This window comes from Argiope bruennichi, chromosome X2, assembly GCF_947563725.1.
Source record: "Argiope bruennichi chromosome X2, qqArgBrue1.1, whole genome shotgun sequence".
In the NCBI taxonomy this organism is placed as follows: domain Eukaryota; kingdom Metazoa; phylum Arthropoda; class Arachnida; order Araneae; family Araneidae; genus Argiope; species Argiope bruennichi.
The window spans coordinates 1,676,202-1,696,707 of record NC_079163.1 but is presented as its reverse complement, the minus strand read 5'-3'; the positions used below and the strand labels follow the sequence as shown (position 1 = coordinate 1,696,707).

The window sequence follows — 20,506 nt, the reverse complement described above, 5'->3', positions numbered from 1 at the left end:
CGGAGAAAAAAAAGTTGCGAAGCGATCAATGACAAATAGCAAATACGGCGAAAAATCCCCCTTCTCTACTTATTGGCGCCACGCCAGGAGAGATAAGACCTTTGAACCCAGAGTCACGTTATCGCACATCTAGTCGAAAGAAGTCTCTCCCTTTTTTTTCTGCCGCGCCTACTTGCCGAAAAGAATCCAGAAGAGAATGTCCGAGAACCGGGGGAATGAGTCATAACGCGCAATAAGGAAAGAACAAAAAAGTTTTTTTCCCCCTTTTCACGCATTATCACTGCCTTTGGAGAAAGAAAGGAAAAGTTTTCACCACACACACTGACCTTGCGTTTTTCTGCTTTCAAAGCAAACAAAATTACCCAGATCAAAATAAATAATTCATTATTATTCCTATTTCCTTTTGAAAGACGATCCCCGGAATTTCCGGGTATCGAAGTTCAAAATCCCCGGAATTCCGGGGTTTCCCCGGAGCACAAACACCCCTGCTGATGCCAGTAACGCGGTAGAAAATGTCACCTTGAACCATCTACAGAAAATACAAAGACTATAGTATAGTAAAGAAAGTACTAGTAATCTTATTTTAACAAATCTTGAACAAGGTAAAAAAATTCACATAAACTTTTTTTTTTTGATCGAGAAACTTCTATAATCATTAAACAAAACTATTTATCAAAGCGGTTTCTTTTTAATTCATTCATATTAAACACCAAATCTCTAATCCTCTCATGTATTATCAAAGGTTTGTAATTGTTAAAATTACTGCAAATCATATTCTGAATACAAAACTAAAACAAAACGCAAATTGGATTTATTAAATGAATACTATTTTAAAGTATTTAATTGTAAAAAAACAATACTTTAATCAATCATATTTACACAGAAACATTTCAACATATGCCAATTAAATTGACCTTTAAAAAGAGATACATAAATTTGACAACTGTGTTTTATTAGATGTTTATTCTGGCAAAGTAAAAATCAGAGTGGCATATATAACAATACATGAGTCAACTTATGAAAGATGGTATTATTTGAGTCAAGACCAGAAAAAAAAAAAGTCTGGAAGGAATTTCTTTTCAGAAATGCATCTAATACAACATAAAATCAAAATCAAGTTTCAACACAAAAGAAAAGACGGTCTGGAAACAAAGCTTTTACTCTTAAAAAAAAAAATGATAACTAGACAGCATAGGCAATAAATGCTTGCATACTATTTAGTAACTAAACAATTTTAAAATATGTCAAAAAGAACCGATAGCAGGAAGAATGGCTTCTTATATTCTTACTTCACTAACAGAATTGGGGGGAAAAAAATGAAGAGCACAGCAGCAATGGCCCATATGTCCCCTTATTTTTTAGCATTCAATAACTCAAAGAAAAGGGAAATTGTGAAAAAAATTTATGATCTACGTAGTGAACAAAATTATGTAATAACATGATGTGAAAGGAAGGACAGAGGCAAAATTTATTATTACACTCTAAAAATATTCTTTCATTTAATAATGATCTTTTTTATTAATGAATATAATACAAATGATAAAAAAAGGCATTTAAATAGAAGAGGTGGGCATGAAGTTCCAATGCCATTTTGCAAATTATTTTCAAATATGTAATTTTTAGTTCATCAGATCAATATTTTCCATTATAAATTCTATAAGGAAAACCATTCAAAAGTCTATGTTTATTTTTTTTTATATCTGAAAACTTATTCTCATATCTTAATTTAAAAAGAAACTGCCCTATTTATGAAGATAAAGAAGCAACTATTCCTTTAATGATTTTCAAAAGTATCAGACACAAATGCAGAGGCGCTTACAGCTCCTGTAAGCCCAAATTCAATATGAAAGAAGATCCAAAATCAGTAAATAGTGCATAATTTTTCTAATCAACACTACATAAAGATGTGTAAGGTTATTCAGGTTTCTTTTTTTTTTGTTTGTTTGTTTTTCATAACGATTTCTAAAGCTTGTTGCTCAAAGAAAAAAATTTTGCGCATTTTTTTTTCTGATGTTATTTTAATCAAACAGATATATGCTGAAATTAAAATACAACAGCTATATATGGTTATTATACAGGGTGGGTAGTGATAAACTGCTGCAAAATTAAGTACTTTTAAGAACTTTTTTAGCACCTTTGTACAAGTATGAATACATAAAATGTGTATTTTCTAAGCGCAGTATTTTTTCCCTATTTTATAATAATAAATAGTTTTTATTGAAAAAAAATTGTTAAAAATTAATTTTAAACATTTTTTTTAAGTTTTAATATTTATTTCTGTATTTGTACAATAATTTCTATTGTAAAAGTATGCCTTTTTTTTAAAATTTGACAAAAGCAAGGAAATGATCATAAAAATTAGAAAAAAAACACAATTAATACCAAAAAAATTAAGTCAACTTTAAAAAGACTAACAATAAAGATCTTTTTCAACTTTTCTTAAAATAAAATATCAGATACAACATTTCTGAAAATGTTGATAGTGATGTAGGAGCTCATCATGATCAAATATTGTGTATTTGTTTTTAGCATGACCCAAGGTTCTTATATAAGCAACAAGAATTAAGGTCCAACATTGGTGGTATAGAAAGAGTAAATTTCTCCCTGCACCGATTTATTCTATTAAGTAATTTCAATTGCAATCTTATAAAGCCAAGAACTAAAGCAATCATATGGCTATCATCATACAACAGCAAGACTGCCATGAAATTCATGATAGAACAAAGTCATGTTCTAAATAAGTTTTTAAAATCATTTTGAATAGAGAATAATAGCAGCGTTTACAAATGATTAGACTTTTTAAAAAATGTTCTTATCGCCTCTTATTTTTAAAAGTGTAGTAAAAGTCTTTTTTGAACGTTTAACGTTCCTAAAATTTAATGAAAACCTGCTTTTTAATCTATAAACAAAAATTCTTACTTAAAAAAAATTGCAGAAAAAACGATATATATAATTTCCGAAGTTTCCCAGTTTTCATAAATAACGAAAACAAGTAAAAACAAAATCAACTCAGTAGTTAGAAGTTAAACGGAAATAAATCAGCCAGTGCGTCTTCCCAAAATTTTCTCGTATATTTCAAATAAATGCCTTGTGTGACATTGGCGTACGTTACGGAATTTTAACACTAGGCGTGAATTAAATATTTGTACTGTTTCTACACATAGTGTGATTGTTGGCCAGTGTTTTGGGATTAATCTCTGGCATGCGGTTAAAAGTATCCGAAAAGCAAATTTGGGTTTTAGGCGCATTCTTCCCAATTGATTAAAATAAAAATTTGACTCAAAACTACACTTATCGTCAAAAAATTACACACCAAATTTGCTATATTTTTGAGATGTCGCGTTTACATATTTCTGAAAATACAGGCGGACATGTGGCGAACCTCTTATTGGATTTGGCTCAAAATTTGACATGTTTATACGATAGATACTAAATATCTGTACTAAATTTTAAGTATCTAGATCCCTTCGTTTTGTAGTTATCATGCTAACTTATATTCGAATAGTCAGTCAGACAAAGAGATTTCCTCTAAACGGATGTTGCTGAAAAATTTGATTGAAATCAACAAGTTTGGTGTGAGAACCACATATCAAATTTCATCCATCTAGCTCAAAGTGTTTCTTTTTTTATCTTTGTCACAGACAGACATTTTCTGAAAATGTGCTTTCGAATTCAAGGAGGTATGAAAGGTGGAGATGCATTAAAATCTCGAGTTCGAATTTTTTGAAGATTGCAATATTTTCTCTAAATTTTGTATACGGAAAAGTAAAAATGCCAATTGAATCTTTTTTTAAGAAAAACTTCCTTGAAGCCAGCCCGAGACAATATATCCTATTGTCCAAAACTAATTCCTCAGATTAAAAAATAAAAATTTTTATTATCCAAACGCTATTCTTTTTTTAACCATCAAAACGGTGTTAAAATAATTTCATGCCATAATATGCTTTGATGTTATGAAAACACATTAAAATTCTATTTTTTTTAATTAAACTTTGAATTAAAAGTTTGAGAATTCCGTTCTTAGTGTGCCTCTAATGCCCAAAAAATAACGTTCCAAATTTCATGCTTTTAACTTCAATAGCTTAATGCTGGGCGTTGCTCAGGACAAGACTTTATATATAAAGAAAAATTTTATTGGGAAAAAATATCTATGAAAAGCAAAAAAAAAAAAAAAAAAATGATAAAATGATAAAACCTAAATCCTGAAAAAAAATTCTAAAACTGAAGAAAAGATTTCTTTACAAATATTTAAGTACCAGATACAGCAGTTCCTTTTTTTTTTTTTTCTTAGTCAAAAAAAAAAAAAAAAAAAAAATGGCAAGATTAGTCTAACAAATAAAAATGTTCAAATGTATGGGGATATTCCAAAAATACCATGAAAGATATCACGATCATTGAAAATTAAAGGCGTCAAGTTAAAATTTCATTACACTAGATTTTAAGCGATTGATTAACGTAATTACGTACCGCAATTAATAACAATTCAGTATACTACAATTAAAAACCTGCAGTTCGTCGTTCAAGCGAAGCAAGGCATAGTACACATTTTGCAAAGCCCCTTCCAGATAACTATTCCAGTATTTTAATAAATGGCAATGCACATGGTTGAAGAAAAAGGAGGGGGGGGGACGAAAAAATGAGGTGGTGCAAAAAGGAAAGTGAGGGGGGAAGAATCATCAAGCGTTATCTTAATATGTGCTGGCACCCTTAGAATAATTCTTAAAATTCCTCCCTTTTGTTGGTTTTCTTTTTTGATACATCCGGTAAATAAGCCTTTATGACCATGATTTCGAAATGTCATATTCAATTTATGGGGAAACAAAACAAAACGCTTTCTTCACTTCACGATAAAATTAAGTACTTTTTAAGGACCTTCTCTGAAAATTAAGCACTTTTAAGGTGCTTTAAAATTGTTTTCAAATTTAAACACTTTTCATGACGCTACGCACCCAGTTATAAAATACACATTTACCAATTGTGTAAAACAGAGGTAATGTGGCAAGTGATTCGATGTTTTTATGGCATTTTACATTCGCATATTCGTATAAAAACACAAAAATGTAGTCAAATACTTCCTTTAAAAAATGAGCCACAAAAGAACTACTGACAATTACAAATACCTTTAACATTAAGAAATAAGATAATTATAACAGTAAAAAACTTATATGGTGTTAGTTGTCATTATTAAGTTGCAGTAGAAATTCGCACTTTTTACAGTTTTAAAGATGAAAGCATTTTTAAAAAAATTCTGAATAAAGCAGAATTTTTTATAGTTTTATATATGAAAGTCTGACATCAACACTCATAAAGAACTCAAAACTCATTAAATAAAGACTAAACAAGCGGGCAGAAATTCACTTTTAACTCACAATAATTAAATTGATGAGAGCCTATTGAATACATATCTCTTCCCGGTTGCTCGGCATTCAACACTGTTTACGAACAACCCCCCCCCCCACACACACACACATACGGTGAAATGTTATTATGCGCAGATATATACCGCAGGGCGTTGTAATGCTTTATCAATTCAATTCGAAAAAATGGCCCTCAAACTTTCTGCATAGCTCATATACTAATAATTTGTAGCCGTTGCCGAGGCGTGAATTGTATAATAAGCAAACGAGTTCGATCCTGGGTAACAATTTCTGTTTTTGTTTTTAATTTTTTTTTTCTTCTCATTTATTTCAAATTAATTTAGCAATTTACAAACAGTTTTAATTAATATGTTTTTCATTTTTTTATGCAAAAATAAATATTAATTAACAACTTAAAGATGGTTTCGATTAATATGATACTAATTTTTATACGGAAAAAATGCATTTTCTCTTAATATAAGTTATAAGTTATTTTTTAAAAGAAAAATAATTATGTTCATGTATATAGTTCTTGAATTATAACTATAATTTAATTTTTAAGTGTTAAGATAATTAATTATAAATATAATTTTAACTATAAAAATATTTCTAAACTATTTTTATCTTAAAATTATTAGGTTTTTAATTTTTGGATTTTAATAAAGATAAATTATTTATAATAACTCAACGAAGCGGTCTATATATCGGGAATTAAAGAGAGCAGCTGAAATAAATAAAATTATATCCGCAAACATTCAAAATGTTAATAATCAAAAAGAAAAAGTAGAAAGCAGGTGTTAAGTTATGGAATGCATTGGCTGAAGGCTCAAAATTTGTAGTAACATACGATATGTTTTGTGCGCTGCACAATTTTCTGAAGAAAAATATATTTTTAAGATAAATGAAATTTGTTTTTTATCGATTCTTTTAAGGTTTCTCTTGTGGTTAATCATTATTTATGAATTTTGCAAGATGTCAAATTATATCCATCTTGTTTGGAATGTTTTTACGATAGATACAATACTGTCTCTTGTATTTAATAAGAAAGTAATGAAATATTTTTATGATGTCAGTAATTTAATTAACATTTATCATCATTAAAGTTATATATGAAATTATTTTTCCTACTAAAAAATAAAATTGTAATTCAGCACTTATTTTTAAGGGAGATTTATTTTTAAAACATTCATTTATGATTGATAAAAGAGTTACATATTAATTGAAACTGTCTGTAATTTTATTTAAATAATTTTTTTAAAAGAAAAACACATTCAAATCTTAATTCTTTTTCTAAATTATAAATCAGGTATTAAGAGAAAAAACATTTATTTTCCATATAAAAATTAGTATCATATTAATTGAAATTATTTTTAAATGTTAATTTAATTTATGTAATTTGAATATTTAAAAAATGCATTCATGCTTATAATTTTTTTTAAATAAATTAAATTAACATTTAATAAAGCGCTTATTCATCAGCTGCTTCGATAATCTCATGAAAAAAGAACAACTGTCTCGTAAATCGAAATTGGACTGATCTATAAAGGGGAGAAAGGAGAGAGAAAGAGGCGAGTTTCCACATAACATAATCGCGAATCTATTGTTCCGTTTTTAGACGCTATAGCTACGACCTTCTATTCTTTCAATCTTTAGAGATCGGTATGTTTCAGATGGGAAAAAATAACTGAGAAACTTAAAATATCCTGTATTTTCCCAGTTTTTAGGAAAATTTTCAAATTTTCCTGTATTTTTCCGTTTTTTTCAGTCGATTTTAAAAGTCCCTGTGTTTTCCAGGTTCTTCCGGTGGCGTGGCAAACTGATCGTACATACTGTTTTAAAATATTACTCAAATAAAATATTCTATGCTTATTAATTGGCATCTGATAATTAAAAACATTTGCTTGCTTTAGTGTTGCTTGAATGAATGATAGATCATTTTTGGTCGTGATAGATTTTGTGAGGGAATAAGTGCCATTCTTATCCAAATGGTATTGGCATTATATGCAACTGCTGAATCTGGACAACTGAAAATCCCCTTTATCAACAAATTGTGAATGAATCGAAATTATGGTTTGCAATAGCTTTATATCATTATTTATAATGCAGCTGTAGGTGTGTTTTTTTTGTTTTGTTTTTTTTTTCTAAAGAAAACATTGCCTTATGACCTCTGATATGGTCTGTAAATGGTGTCGGATAAGCATCTATGAAGTGCTATGCTTTTCATTCTATCCCTGCAGTAGAATAATTCTCAGAACTCCACAAACTTAATGCAAGATGAGAACCACATTATCGGTCTTAACTTGCTCAAAACCTGTGCAATACAACGTTTCAGATGATAAGGTTCTAAACAGATCAAGCTAAAGTCTGTTCGCTAGATCTGATCTCAGGTTGGTCTCCTTTGAGCCTGACTTAATCTCCTTTTCACTAAAGGGTTATTTAAAGAACTTTGTTTATGAAAGTCATATTGCAAACTTAGCTATCTTGAAAATCAGAATTCCACAGTATTATTCAAATATTCATACAGATGTATTGCATGCTGCTCTTCAGCCTGTCATGCATTATTAAAGAAAAGCAATGGAGAATAAGTTGAATCATATATACACCGATTCTCGATGTAGCATAGGATTGCACTTAAAATCATTATGGGTGAAAATGCGGTTAATTCTTATTTTCTTCCCACATTTTGCAAATGAACTTCCCATGAACTCATTAATTCCCTGTTGCAACATTATTTCCATTTAATAAATTACTATTTTCTCTAAAAGAAAGTTGTTCCAGACTTACTTTTCAAAAGTAAACACCTTGTTTGCACAATAACTAGTTATGGAAGAGAAGATGCCTACACATCTGTATAATTTGGGTCACTGTTTATAAGCATGTCAAAAGAAGGATTTACAAATAACATTCAAATATAAGTCATTGTGTAAAACTTCTAGATTTAATTAACGTTCTGTTTACATAAATTAAAAGAAAGATCCAGACAAAATTAAGTATTACTCATTTAGATATGTATGATTATTTAATACCACATGGAAGTAATTTAAATAAAACAGCAAAATCTGAAATAATAATGCATATAAAGTAAATCAAATTTACCTTGCATTACATGCTTGTTCTAAAGCTGCATATTTCTCCAACATCTCTGGCATCACAGCAGCAATGCCTAACAAAATAATAAATATTAAGTATATCTGAACATTTTTTTATCAAAACAGTTAAAATACTTTAAAATACTCAGATCCTCAATGCAGCAAACTCTTGCAAAACATAATTTTAACTTAATACAACTTATTTTACTTTAATATATTGAATGCTCGAATTTCAATCAAACTATCAGCTGAACATCGGTCGCAATGTCAAATGTTTATACAGGATTTCCATCAATTAAAAACGAAGTCAAAGAAATAATCCCAATTACAAAAACAAGTTGCAACTAAGTGCTTTGAGATACAGTATTAAAAAGAATAAAATAATTAATCAAGACTTGATGGAAGAATTTGATGATCCAATACTATTCGACAGCAAAAATAATAATAATAATAATAGCGCCTTTAACTTACAAGCAGTTACTCGAACTGTCAAACGAAACATACGAGTAGTTTGATTTTGCAATTTAAATTGACTTAAAAAAATAGAAACTTTACGATAGGCACAGTGGAAAAACTCGGCAAGAGTTGTCTCACTGTTCCAATAAAAAACTCAACTTTAAAATATATATATATATATATATATATATATATATATATATATATATATATATATATCAAGCAGAAATAAATACCCTTTTAATCGGCATTTCATTATCCATTGCCTTATTTAGGTTTGTTTGTTACTTTCTAAACTTCTTTATAAACACTTTCCAAGTTTGAGCTCTACCTAACACATCTTTATATTCGCATATTAGAAAATTAACATAGGGCAATACGATTATGTTTTGTGCACAATGTTTCATAACATAGCCCTCACATTCTATAAAAGTATACTGAAGTTAAAATCATTAAATAAATATCTCTACACAATTACTTCCAAAAATAATCATCAGTTTCGTAAACATATTTATTAATAAAATTTCATTTGCTGCTATAATTTTAATAGAGTTTTATCATTTTTCGGAGTAAAGTACAAAAACATTGATTATTTAAGTTTAACAACACAGCCCGAAAATCCAATCTTATAATTATTTGTAATTTAAAACACAAATTAATGTGAAATTTAAATACAAATTGCATAATATAATATACAATAAAGTAATTAAATTCTTATTAAAAACATTTTTAATGGGAATAATACAATAATTGCTTTAAAAAATGATACTTGTATGCATACATAATATAAACAGAGAAACATGCAAAGAAAAAAATTTGAAATTGAAATGTTATTTTCATTCCTACATTATTAGTATAATAGCAAAATAAATAAAATAAATCTCGGTGGTTCAGCATTTCCAAACCACAGCAGTAGTCTAGGAACAAATAATTATGGTAACAATGACAGAATTAAATAAAATATTGTCAATAAGAACTGCATATCAGTGAAGCTTACCATCTTGAATTTCATTATATTTCAGCGAATTTCCGTTTTAAAAAAACTGCTACCCAGTAAAACTACATTTCAATCAGAATAAACAATTTAAAATATTTATCTGGAGAATGAAAAATGTTTCATCTTGTGCACATTCTTTAAAGCATACAAAGATCAGTTTAAAAAATGTAACATTCTCATGTGCATTAAAACTGCTTTGCAATAGTATTCTGGCACCTTTTTTTTTTTAACATGAAAATACTAAGTCTAAAACAAAAAGCTTTTCATTGCATTGTGTTAATATTAGGAATAATAATGACCTTATTTATTAATTTTTTTAAGTTTAATGTTTAGCAATCTTAGAATTTCAATTAAGATTCAATCTTAGAATTTCACATAATTTCTGAATATCTTTGATTAAAAGTTATTCATCATCAAGAAATTCTAATTATATTGAAATACAATTATATAATTCATATGTACCATCTTTAAGGCGCTGCATTGGCTCTCTCAACTTCCCATCTTCTTGATCCAAACGAAGTTTTTTCGCTCTTTTTTGCAAAGTTTCTTTTGTACATGGAAGATGTGAAGCTAAATGAGCATAAATAGTTGATCTCTGAGCACTAGTCAGCTCCTGGGCTTTTAGTTCAACACTATAAAACAAAATTGATAAAGAAAACTTATTCTTTGGAATATAGAAATTCTGTATTCACACTGGTAAATTATAAAACAATTTTTTTTAAGCAAAGCATTGGTTTTCAAAACATCACATGTGATTCCTATTTAGAATATGAAAGTTCTTTGCTGCACTTGGTTATTAAAACATGCACCCAGTTATTAGAGGCATTTTTCCCAATAGCATACAGTATCAGTGACTACATCAAAATATCTGAGAACTCAATTTATAAAAGGATGATAAATGAATTCCGATTATTAGGTGATTAAATAACAAAAGAGAGACCAAATTTTCATTGAAAGTAGCTGTGAAGCAAATATATAGAATAAATAACAAATGATATAAGCAAATACCTACTAATAAAGACAACAAATCATTTACATAAAAATAGAACTTAATTATTGCCCTACATACAAATAGGGTTCTTACAATCCAATATGACTTTGCAAATGCAAAAAGTGGTTGCTACAAAGAACTCTTTGCCAATGTCTCTGGTATATATATATATATATATATATATATATATATATATATATATATATATACACACACACAATACTGACTTATCGGCATGTAAAACCATGCAGTTGCATGAACAATATGTAGAGTACACAACTTTAAAATAATTCCTTTGAATGCTTACTTTAAGCACTCCGAAGTTTTGCTGTTAATACTGCATCCTATTTACCTTTGTTATCTGTCAAGCTGTACAACATAATAAATAATGTTCCATTCATGCAACAGTATGTGTTATAATGAATTTGTATTCCATTTAATTTACATTGTATATTTCACCTGATTTATCCTATTCTTCCATGCAGATCTCCCTATAATAACTGCCTAATACATTTGCACATCTTTGCTCTATTTTAAATATGATTTGTTTCTGCATGACTGATATACCCTTAAAATTTATAAGCAATTCTGGGATATCCTGTATTTGTTTTTTTTAAAAATGTTATAATTATCACAATCATATTGTTTGTAAAAAAAATACCGCAGAATAAAATTACCATTCAGATAACACTCAAACATAACATAATTAAACTGCCACTTATTTGGTATATCATATTACACTATTTCACACTTGATATTTCTTAGGGAAACCAAACTGCATTATAAAATATTTGCTTATTTTACGAAGATAAATGTCAAAAGAACAACATTTTCGTAGAATCTCATTCCCCACGTGGAATTCATTTTTCCTACCATATTCAGTAAGTAATTATAACCAGCAGAGGCATTAGTAGGTGGAAAATGGAGGCAAATAAATACACACACACCCTCAACACACGGCGGAGAGAAATCGAGAATTTCGTCAGCAAAAGTGTACACCGCTTACAACGATTGTGGAGAGCTGGACATTAACGAATAAGATAGTTTAAAACCCGTTTTACAGCTAATACATTGCAAACAATTGAAATAATCTTGGTTTATATGTCGGTAGAGTGTCTATGTTTGGCAAAATAGTCGACAGGGTGACAAGTCAGTAAGATATATATATATATCATTTCGCTGATAATTTTTAATCAATCGATTAAGAAATCAATGCGAATGAATATCGACGATGTTAAGTCCGTAGATTTTCCGATACTCGATTTAAATATCGTTCATTCAGCTTATAATTTGCACTATATTTGGCAGAATAAGGGTCAATTTGGCGAGAGAATAAGATGTCGCATTCACAAATTTACAGTTTCGATTACCTGTCAATGAAATTATTAAGAAAATTGAAGAATTTATATTATAAAAATTTAGATGATGATGGGATTGTTTCATCCTTTTATTCATCCAATTGTCACCTCCTCAGCAATGAAATTGCAATTTTTTTTAATCTATTATGCATATTTTATTATGATAATTTGCTAAATAAAATCTGGTTAATAGTTCAAAAGGTACAATAAAATATAGGCTACTATTAAAGGCAAGTTTTTGCAATATGCATGCTAAGAAGAACTGCTTTGCTGTAGTCAAATTATGCAAATTCACAATAAATCACTGGAGAGAGTAAACTGTGTAATTATAAATTAAGTTTATTTAACAGTGAAATATCTGTTTTCTGCGATCTAACTTAATAGGTTACAATTATTTCATAAACGAAATGTTATCAACTGCGATTGGTGATATAACATAAATATGTTTGAAACCACAACTTTCTAGCTATACAAAAAGAGAAACTATTTTAGAATAAAATGCAATAGTATATAAATCTAAATATACACACATAAATAAGAAGCACACTTATTGCGTAAGTAGTTCATTCTATAATATGCGCATTTTCACACATATTAAGCATCACATAAGAGAATAAATTTGTATTTATGTACATATAACTACAAAATATACTCTTCAGTCTTCTTAAAAAATCTTTTTATACATTCTATATTGTTCACCTCCGAACAATGGTAAATTTCAGTTCATGTACGCGAACTTATTCGCCTCGGTCTCGAAACAAATTTCTGCTTGTTGTTGCAATTTTTATTTAAAAATTCTTTTAGATAGATGACTACACTAAAATAATCTTCTTTTTCCCCCTTTTTTTCGAAAATGTCGATTTTTTTTTTTTTTTAATTATTCTGGACTTCAGAAAAGCTTCTTTATAAAAGTATTTGAACTTCTACATCCATTTCATATAGTATATATAAGAGCATTATACTAAATGAAAGATTTTTTGCATTTGTTCATTTAGGATGGCATGTCTTCAAGATACAACCAATAAAAAGTTGAACGAATTCTTTGTCAAGAATGCTTTAACACTGACTTTGCTAAAAGAGACACGAGTGTGAAGCATTTTGAATTAGTACAAAATCGGGTAGCTCCTACCTTAGAAATGGGCGTAAAGAAAAGGAAGAATCCTTAAGAAATGATCCCATTAAAAACTCCTTGTTTGAAGACAACAGAAGCTCTTTATGCTTCAGGGTGAAGCTTTTAAACATATTTTTCGCCCTTCCTGAATTGGTAAGGTTTTTAGAATATATATACGATTTTTTCCTCCGATTTTATTTGCATCTACAATCCCATGCATTAATTCTTTTCATATAATTATATATAATAGACAATATCTACATTCAAGAAAGTTAATAATCAAGAAAACTTTTTATGAACTTTTAGATTTAGTTATTTCATTTTATTAAGTATTACCTTGCATACGTTACCATTATCCAACATTAGGCATTAATAAGTTACTGTAATCCTGTACAATTAATTAATTTTCATTCGACCTGAAATATTTTATAAGTATTACAAAATTTAGAAGATTTAGTATTTTGCTAAATTCGAATTAAATTCCAAGTAGTTAAAAACATATTCTTCATTAAAGTTGTATTAAATATTTTCATATGCTACAACAAATTAAGATGATATCTTGCTACAGCCCATCTTTCAATCTACGTACTAAAATCTAGAATGAAATATAACGATATTATTTTCAAAAATTAGATAACAATGCAATTAAATCTTAATAGTGTCTTAAATAACAAACTTAAATACTGACAAACTTTTGGTGGAAGTTTAACAAAAGAAACTTAGAACATTTTAAACTTTACAATGAGTTAAATTAGGATTAGTATCTGAATAAAAAAGAAAATTAAGTTATTCGAAAGCTAAATTAGAAAAATTCAACTTGCTCTTTCCACCGTCAAGTCTCTGCCACCACCCGATTATAATTAACAAAGAATTAATACTCCTTAAACATTAATACTTATTCTTAATACTCTAAAAATATACATGCACATCAATTTATCTACCAGAAGAAGTTAACAATGATTTAGTTCCATTACTTATAATAATACATTCCTTAAAACAATAATATATACAATATGAACAATATGAAATATGAACAATAAAAATGAAATACCTAATAGTTTTAACATATTCATTACAGTATATTTGTCTTGAATTAATCGACAAGACTCTCAAAATGTGTATTTCATATTTCACTTCAGAACCATTTAAAAATACATCACATATAATTTATAAAGATTACCTTAATAGCATCCTATTTACTTCATCACTGAAAAATTTACATTTTCCTTCCTCAGATTTATATGCAGCCTAAATAAAAAATTAAAAATCAGCAAAAAACATAATAAATATGTAAAATAAAATGCACCAAATCCTAAATTTCTATAATTTCTGAATATCAGGGGTGTTTGTGGGACCCCAAAAAATCCCCGGAAACTTTTACGGACTTACTACCGACATTTTGGAGTTTCGAGAAAGGGGGGGGGGGGGGGGAGAAATGAAAAATTACGATTATGAAGTATTGAATGACCTAATTATAAAAGTTCAATGAATTACTTTTTTTGCAAAATTAAGACCTTTGAACCGAGGTCACGTGATCGCACATCTGGTCGAACAAAGTCTCTCCCTTTTTTTTTCTGCCGCGCCTACTTGCCGAAAAGAATCCAGAAGAGAATGTCCGAGAACCGGGGGAATGAGTCATAACGCGCAATAAGGAAAGAACAAAAAAGAAGTTTTTCCCCCTTTTCACGCACTATCACTGCCTTTGGAGAAAGAAAGGAAAAGTTTTCACCACACACACTGACCTTGCGTTTTCTGCTTTCAAAGCAAACAAAATTACCCAGATCAAAATAAATAATTCATTATTATTCCTACTTCCTTTTGAACGACGATCCCCGGAATTTCCGGGTATCGAAGTTCAAAATCCCCGGAATTCCGGGGTTTCCCCGGAGCACAAACACCCCTGGAATATTGTATACGCAATTTTCAAAATAACTAAACCTATTTGTAACTGGCAACGGTGGCTCGTGCTAAATCAGTATGGAAGTGCTGTACTTCAAAGTTCTATACATCTCTGATTTTAGATTAAAGAATCCCCCTTTACAATAAATTTTAAATAGTAAAGTAATTAGATAATGCCCATCATTATACAATTACTGACTTCATAAAGATTATTTTTATATAGAAACTTCAAAGTAATTACTAATTCTTAATTTTGTTAATAAATAGTTGATACAACCAGCACTGCTTAGCATTAGAATTAAAAGACTTGTATATTTTTAATGCACAAACTATTGTATAAATCAGTATAATAAACAAAAAAAAATTATCGAGTGGAACGTTATTTAATATATAAACTGATCCAGACTATTTAAAAAATTCTTGATAGCGAAATTTCTCCATAAATTAATAATATTTGGTGTATAAGTTTTACAAATTTCGTTCACAAATGCTGAAATATAAGAAATGGATGGACCGTTAAACTTCTCGAAGTTTCCAGCATTATCCTTTTTGTCGCCAAAGTCGCCAAGCTCTGAGATTACTGGCTCAGGACCCAAGCAGCATCCAATACAGATGATTGTAAATCAGTCTTTCCGGTCATAGAACTAAACGTGCTGGGAAGCAGCATTACAGGTTTGCAACAATTATATAATATTATTTTTTAAATATATATATATACACTTAAAAAATCTTCAACATAGAATAATTACATTAGATTAATATCCCATTTAGAAATATCATTGGGACTGTTTAGAGGTAACTTCTCGTAATTTTGAACAGTGGTCGGATGTCAAAGGAAAACTCTTAACAAATTTCTGCACCATATCAATGGGAGGTAATTTTACCTGACCTTGGATTTAATGCACCCTGGAGCCACAAGTACGGCAGATCCACTATGGAATCGTGTCTCGAACAGGGTGCGTATAGAGAAACTGCTGCAAGAATTAGGCTTTTTTTAAGCCACTTAACCAAATAATAATAAATAAATATTATTAGGCACTTTTTACATTTCTGAATGTGTAACCCGTGTATTTTCTAAGCTTAAGATGTTTTCTGTTTGTAATAATGTATTTATTCTCATTAGGCTTCTACCAACAAGGAACCAACTTTCAAGTTCTTAACTTCAATAGTTTGTGCAGTGCGTTGCTCTGTCCATCAGGGCAAACTTCTATATGTCTAGAGAAATTTTAATGGCAAACAACAACAACAAATCTGTAAGAGTTACAAAATGAGAAAAACAAAAATTGTAAGCGCGTAAAAAGTAAAATTTGTCGCGACTCGTCCAATAAATTAAAATTTTCAAATGGATTAGACATTAAAAAGGGGCGGAGGAGAGAAGCGTGAACGAAATCATGACCACTGAAAACCTAAAGCTTCAAAGTTTCATCATATTAGAATTTACGCAATTGTCTAGCGTAATTACACACAGCAATGAATTACAGTTCAATAAAGTACAGTAAAATCCTTTTAATAAGTTCCAAAAATCACTCTAAAATGACATATTAATAAGAATAATGATCAAATGTGCAATGGAAGAGTTATGTTTTTAGAGCAGCTTCTCCCATGTTCGATGTATCTGTTAAGCGTACCGAATTCATTCTCCTGTATATTTATTTTTCGCGTTCATCGGACCAATCTGCGTGTTTTTCTTTCGCACATAAAACGGTTAAACGTGCATTTATTTATCAGGCATAATTAAAAGAGGAGACATAGAATTACTAGGCAAGAAGTTTGACTCAATGTCTATTTTGTATTACCCTTTCATGATAAGCTATCAAAAATTTCAATAAACACCAATGCATAATTTCAAAAACAACAATACAATTGTTGGCTCCCCTTCAAATAGTTTTTGTTATACTTCTCAAGAAATTTAAACATTTTCTCAGAAACATTTTTCAATTTAAGCACTTTTCATGACGCTACGTACCCTATTAAACTTCTGGTTCCAAAGCTGAAAGTTTACCATGAGCTCCTTTTTGGACTTTATTAGTTAATTTAAAAAATTGGCTGCTTTTTGAATTCTACAAGAATATTTCTTATTAACAATTTAGGGTCATTAGTATAAATTATTCCTTAAAACAAGGTGCATAGTGTGAAACTGCTGCAAAAATTAAGTACTCCTACACATTTTTCAAGAATCTTAGCCAAAAAATACATTCCTACATGCATGCATATGTAAATTTGCAATTTTTTTTCTAAGCAAAGGATGTTTTCTATTTTATAACAATGTATAGTTTTTATTGAAAAAAGACTTTTTTTATTGATTTTAAATGAGTATTCTTTCAATTTTAATATTTATTTCTGTATTTACACATCTTCTAATGTAAAATTGAAATTCTGGTTTTGACAAAAGCTCAACAATGTTGATCATAAAACGGAGGGGAAAAAACATCAATACCAAAAAAATTAAGCCAACTTTTATAAAGATTAACAATACACGTCTCTGATCTTTTTCAACACCTTTTTAAAATTAACAAATTATTTAGATGAATATATTATTTCTGATGTGTCCAAAAATTTTGCTATAGATTTTTTTTATATATATAAATATGTGAAAACAAATAAGACTCAACATGGCTGGGATGGAAAGTGTAAATTTCCTTCTGCATTAATTCATTATATTTATTAATTTTATTTGCATTCTTATAACATCTAAGAACTAAAGCATTCCAGAATGCTACTTCATAAGACTGACAAAACCACCATTAAATTGAGGATAGAATATAGCAATATTTTAAATGTATTTTTAAGTCATTTTATTTAACAGAATAGAATAAAATGGTTAGAATACATAAAAATTGTCTTATCGCTTTTTAGTTCAGAAATTTAATAAAGGCCGTTTATGGACGTTCTTAAAAATTAACAAAAGCTTGCTCTTTAACCTATATGTGGAAGAGAAAAACTTACTTTATTTTTTAAATAATTACAGTGAAATACATAAACTTGATTATATATTCCACGAAGAAATTAAAGTGCTTTAACAAGTCCCAGTTTTCATAAATAACAGAAACAAATTCATTAAATTAAAAAAAAAAAGTCAACTTTGTAGTTAGAAACAAAATAAAAATAAGAAAGTGCCAGCTGAAGCATTTTTAAAGCAATTTTTGAACCAGCAGCAGATAATATATCAGATTGTCTCAAAATTTAATAAAGCTCATCAAATAAAGAATCTTTTTCAGCGAAATGTTTTAAAATTTCTGAAGTTCAAATTAAAACGAAGAAAGCAATTTCTATTTTATCACGACATAAAGCGAAAAAGTAATGTGACTCAATGACTCGAAAAAGAAATTATATTGTGTTGAATTTTGTTATTATAAAAATCACTATTGCAAATTGTGTCAAAAACTAAATTTTCCAAAAATAACTAAATTCTTTAAAAAATATGCATTCATTTAAAAAAAATCGGTGCCCTTGAAAACTTTTTAAAAAATCGTTAAAACAGTGTAAAACTAACTTGCTCGATAATGCTTTGACGCTACGGTGAAAGCACGCTAAAATAGTTCTTATTCTTAAAATAAACTTCTAATTAAAATTTCGAAAAATCTGTTATCAATAGACCTTTATTACCCCCAAAAATACTTCTAAAATTGCATGCTCCTAAATTCACAGGTTTATGCGGTGCATTTATCAGGACAAAACTTTATATATATAGACAGATTTCACAAGACAAAAAAAAACTAAGAATTATAAAAAGAAAAAAATTATAAAATCTGAACCCAAAAGAATTGAAAGTTCTGAAAAACTTTTTTTTTTTTTTTTTTTTTTTACTTCGTTAAAATTTGTAAGTATCAGATACAGCAGTTTCCCCATCCCCTAATAAAAACTAAAATGTGACGACATGAGTCGAAAAAATAACTATTTTCAAATGGATAGGGTCTTTACAAAAGCGCCAAGAAAGAAATCTCGATCATTGAAAACTTAATGGCTTCAAATTAAGTTTCTAGCTTAAGCTTGAAGAAGTCTAGCTTCAACAAATTAGATTTTACATGATCGACTAACGAAATTGCACATATACGTTAACATTGTTACAAACCACAATGAATTACAATTCAATACAGTACTATAAAATTCTTTCATTAAGTCGTTCAATGGATTGCGCCTAAACGACATATTAATGAAATCCACGATCGAATGCGTAACGTACTATAAAGAAGCTTCACTGCGATATACCTTTTTGGCGTAACAAATTCATTCTGCTGTATACTTATTTTCCGTTGATCTGACCAATCTGCGTATTTTTCTCTGATGATACATCACAGATTAAAATATATTTATCAGGCACAATTTAAATAATTTCTTCAACATCAAAACCACTAAAAATTGAAGTTCATACGTTTTTCTAATCATTACAAGTATAATTAAATCCTACTCATTACATTTTGTACTGTCGCTTTCGGATAATTATCCCAAAATTTCAATAAACGGCAATGCACAGAAAAAGGGAGACAGCTCATTAAGTGTTATTTTAATATGTGTTGGTACCCCTGGATCTACTTTGCCCGAATTCTTCCCTTTTGTTAGTTTACTTTCTTGATACATCAGATAATCTTTCATCTTTTGCCACCACACTTTCGAATTATCGTATTCTAAGTGTGGGGAAACAAAACCTTTTTTCGCACTTCTCGAGAAAATCAAGCACAATTTAAAAACTTTTTTTTTTTTAAATAAATCACTTTTAAGGTGATTAAAAATGGTTTTCTAATTTAAACATTTTTCATGACGCTACGCACCCTGTGAAACCTTAACGTTATACTAAAACTTTCTTTTAAAAACATATTCAGAAGATTCAATCAGAAAAAATGCTAATACTTTAAAGGCACCAAGTGATAAGGTTAAATAATTAAATCCTACTCATTACATTTATCCTAATTAAACTTTAAAAAAAAAAAAGAAATAATATTTCATATTTCAATTACACCTGGAAATATAACTACCAAGCATTTGAAAAAGTGAGTTGCATATATTCTTCACAGACTTATTAATCCTCTATCATCGGCTATATTACCTTAATATTTGTATAATATTAAAGTCTTGAATATGATACAGTATAAAGAAACTATATATTTTTTAATGAAAAGCAGATTTTTTTTAATTCATATTTATAAAAACATTACAAGGTAATTAAACAACAAAGCTTGAAATACTAAACTTCTCGCAAGGAAAGTGCATTTTGGTCTATTTAGTAATATTTGAAATTAAAATAAATAAA

General features: G+C 28.7%; 1 protein-coding gene across 1 annotated transcript in view; it reads right to left on the bottom strand.

Moving 5' to 3' along the window:
- The window catches only part of LOC129960042 (ubinuclein-2-like), a 158,544-nt gene that overhangs the window by 53,963 nt on the left and 84,075 nt on the right, over positions 1–20,506 (bottom strand). Inside the window, exons 7-9 of the mRNA XM_056073059.1 lie at positions 14,540–14,607; positions 10,362–10,531; positions 8,454–8,520 (exon numbers count right to left, since the gene is read on the bottom strand). Of these exons, the coding sequence (XP_055929034.1) occupies positions 8,454–8,520; positions 10,362–10,531; positions 14,540–14,607 (305 nt within the window). The remainder of the gene's footprint in view (positions 1–8,453; positions 8,521–10,361; positions 10,532–14,539; positions 14,608–20,506) is intronic.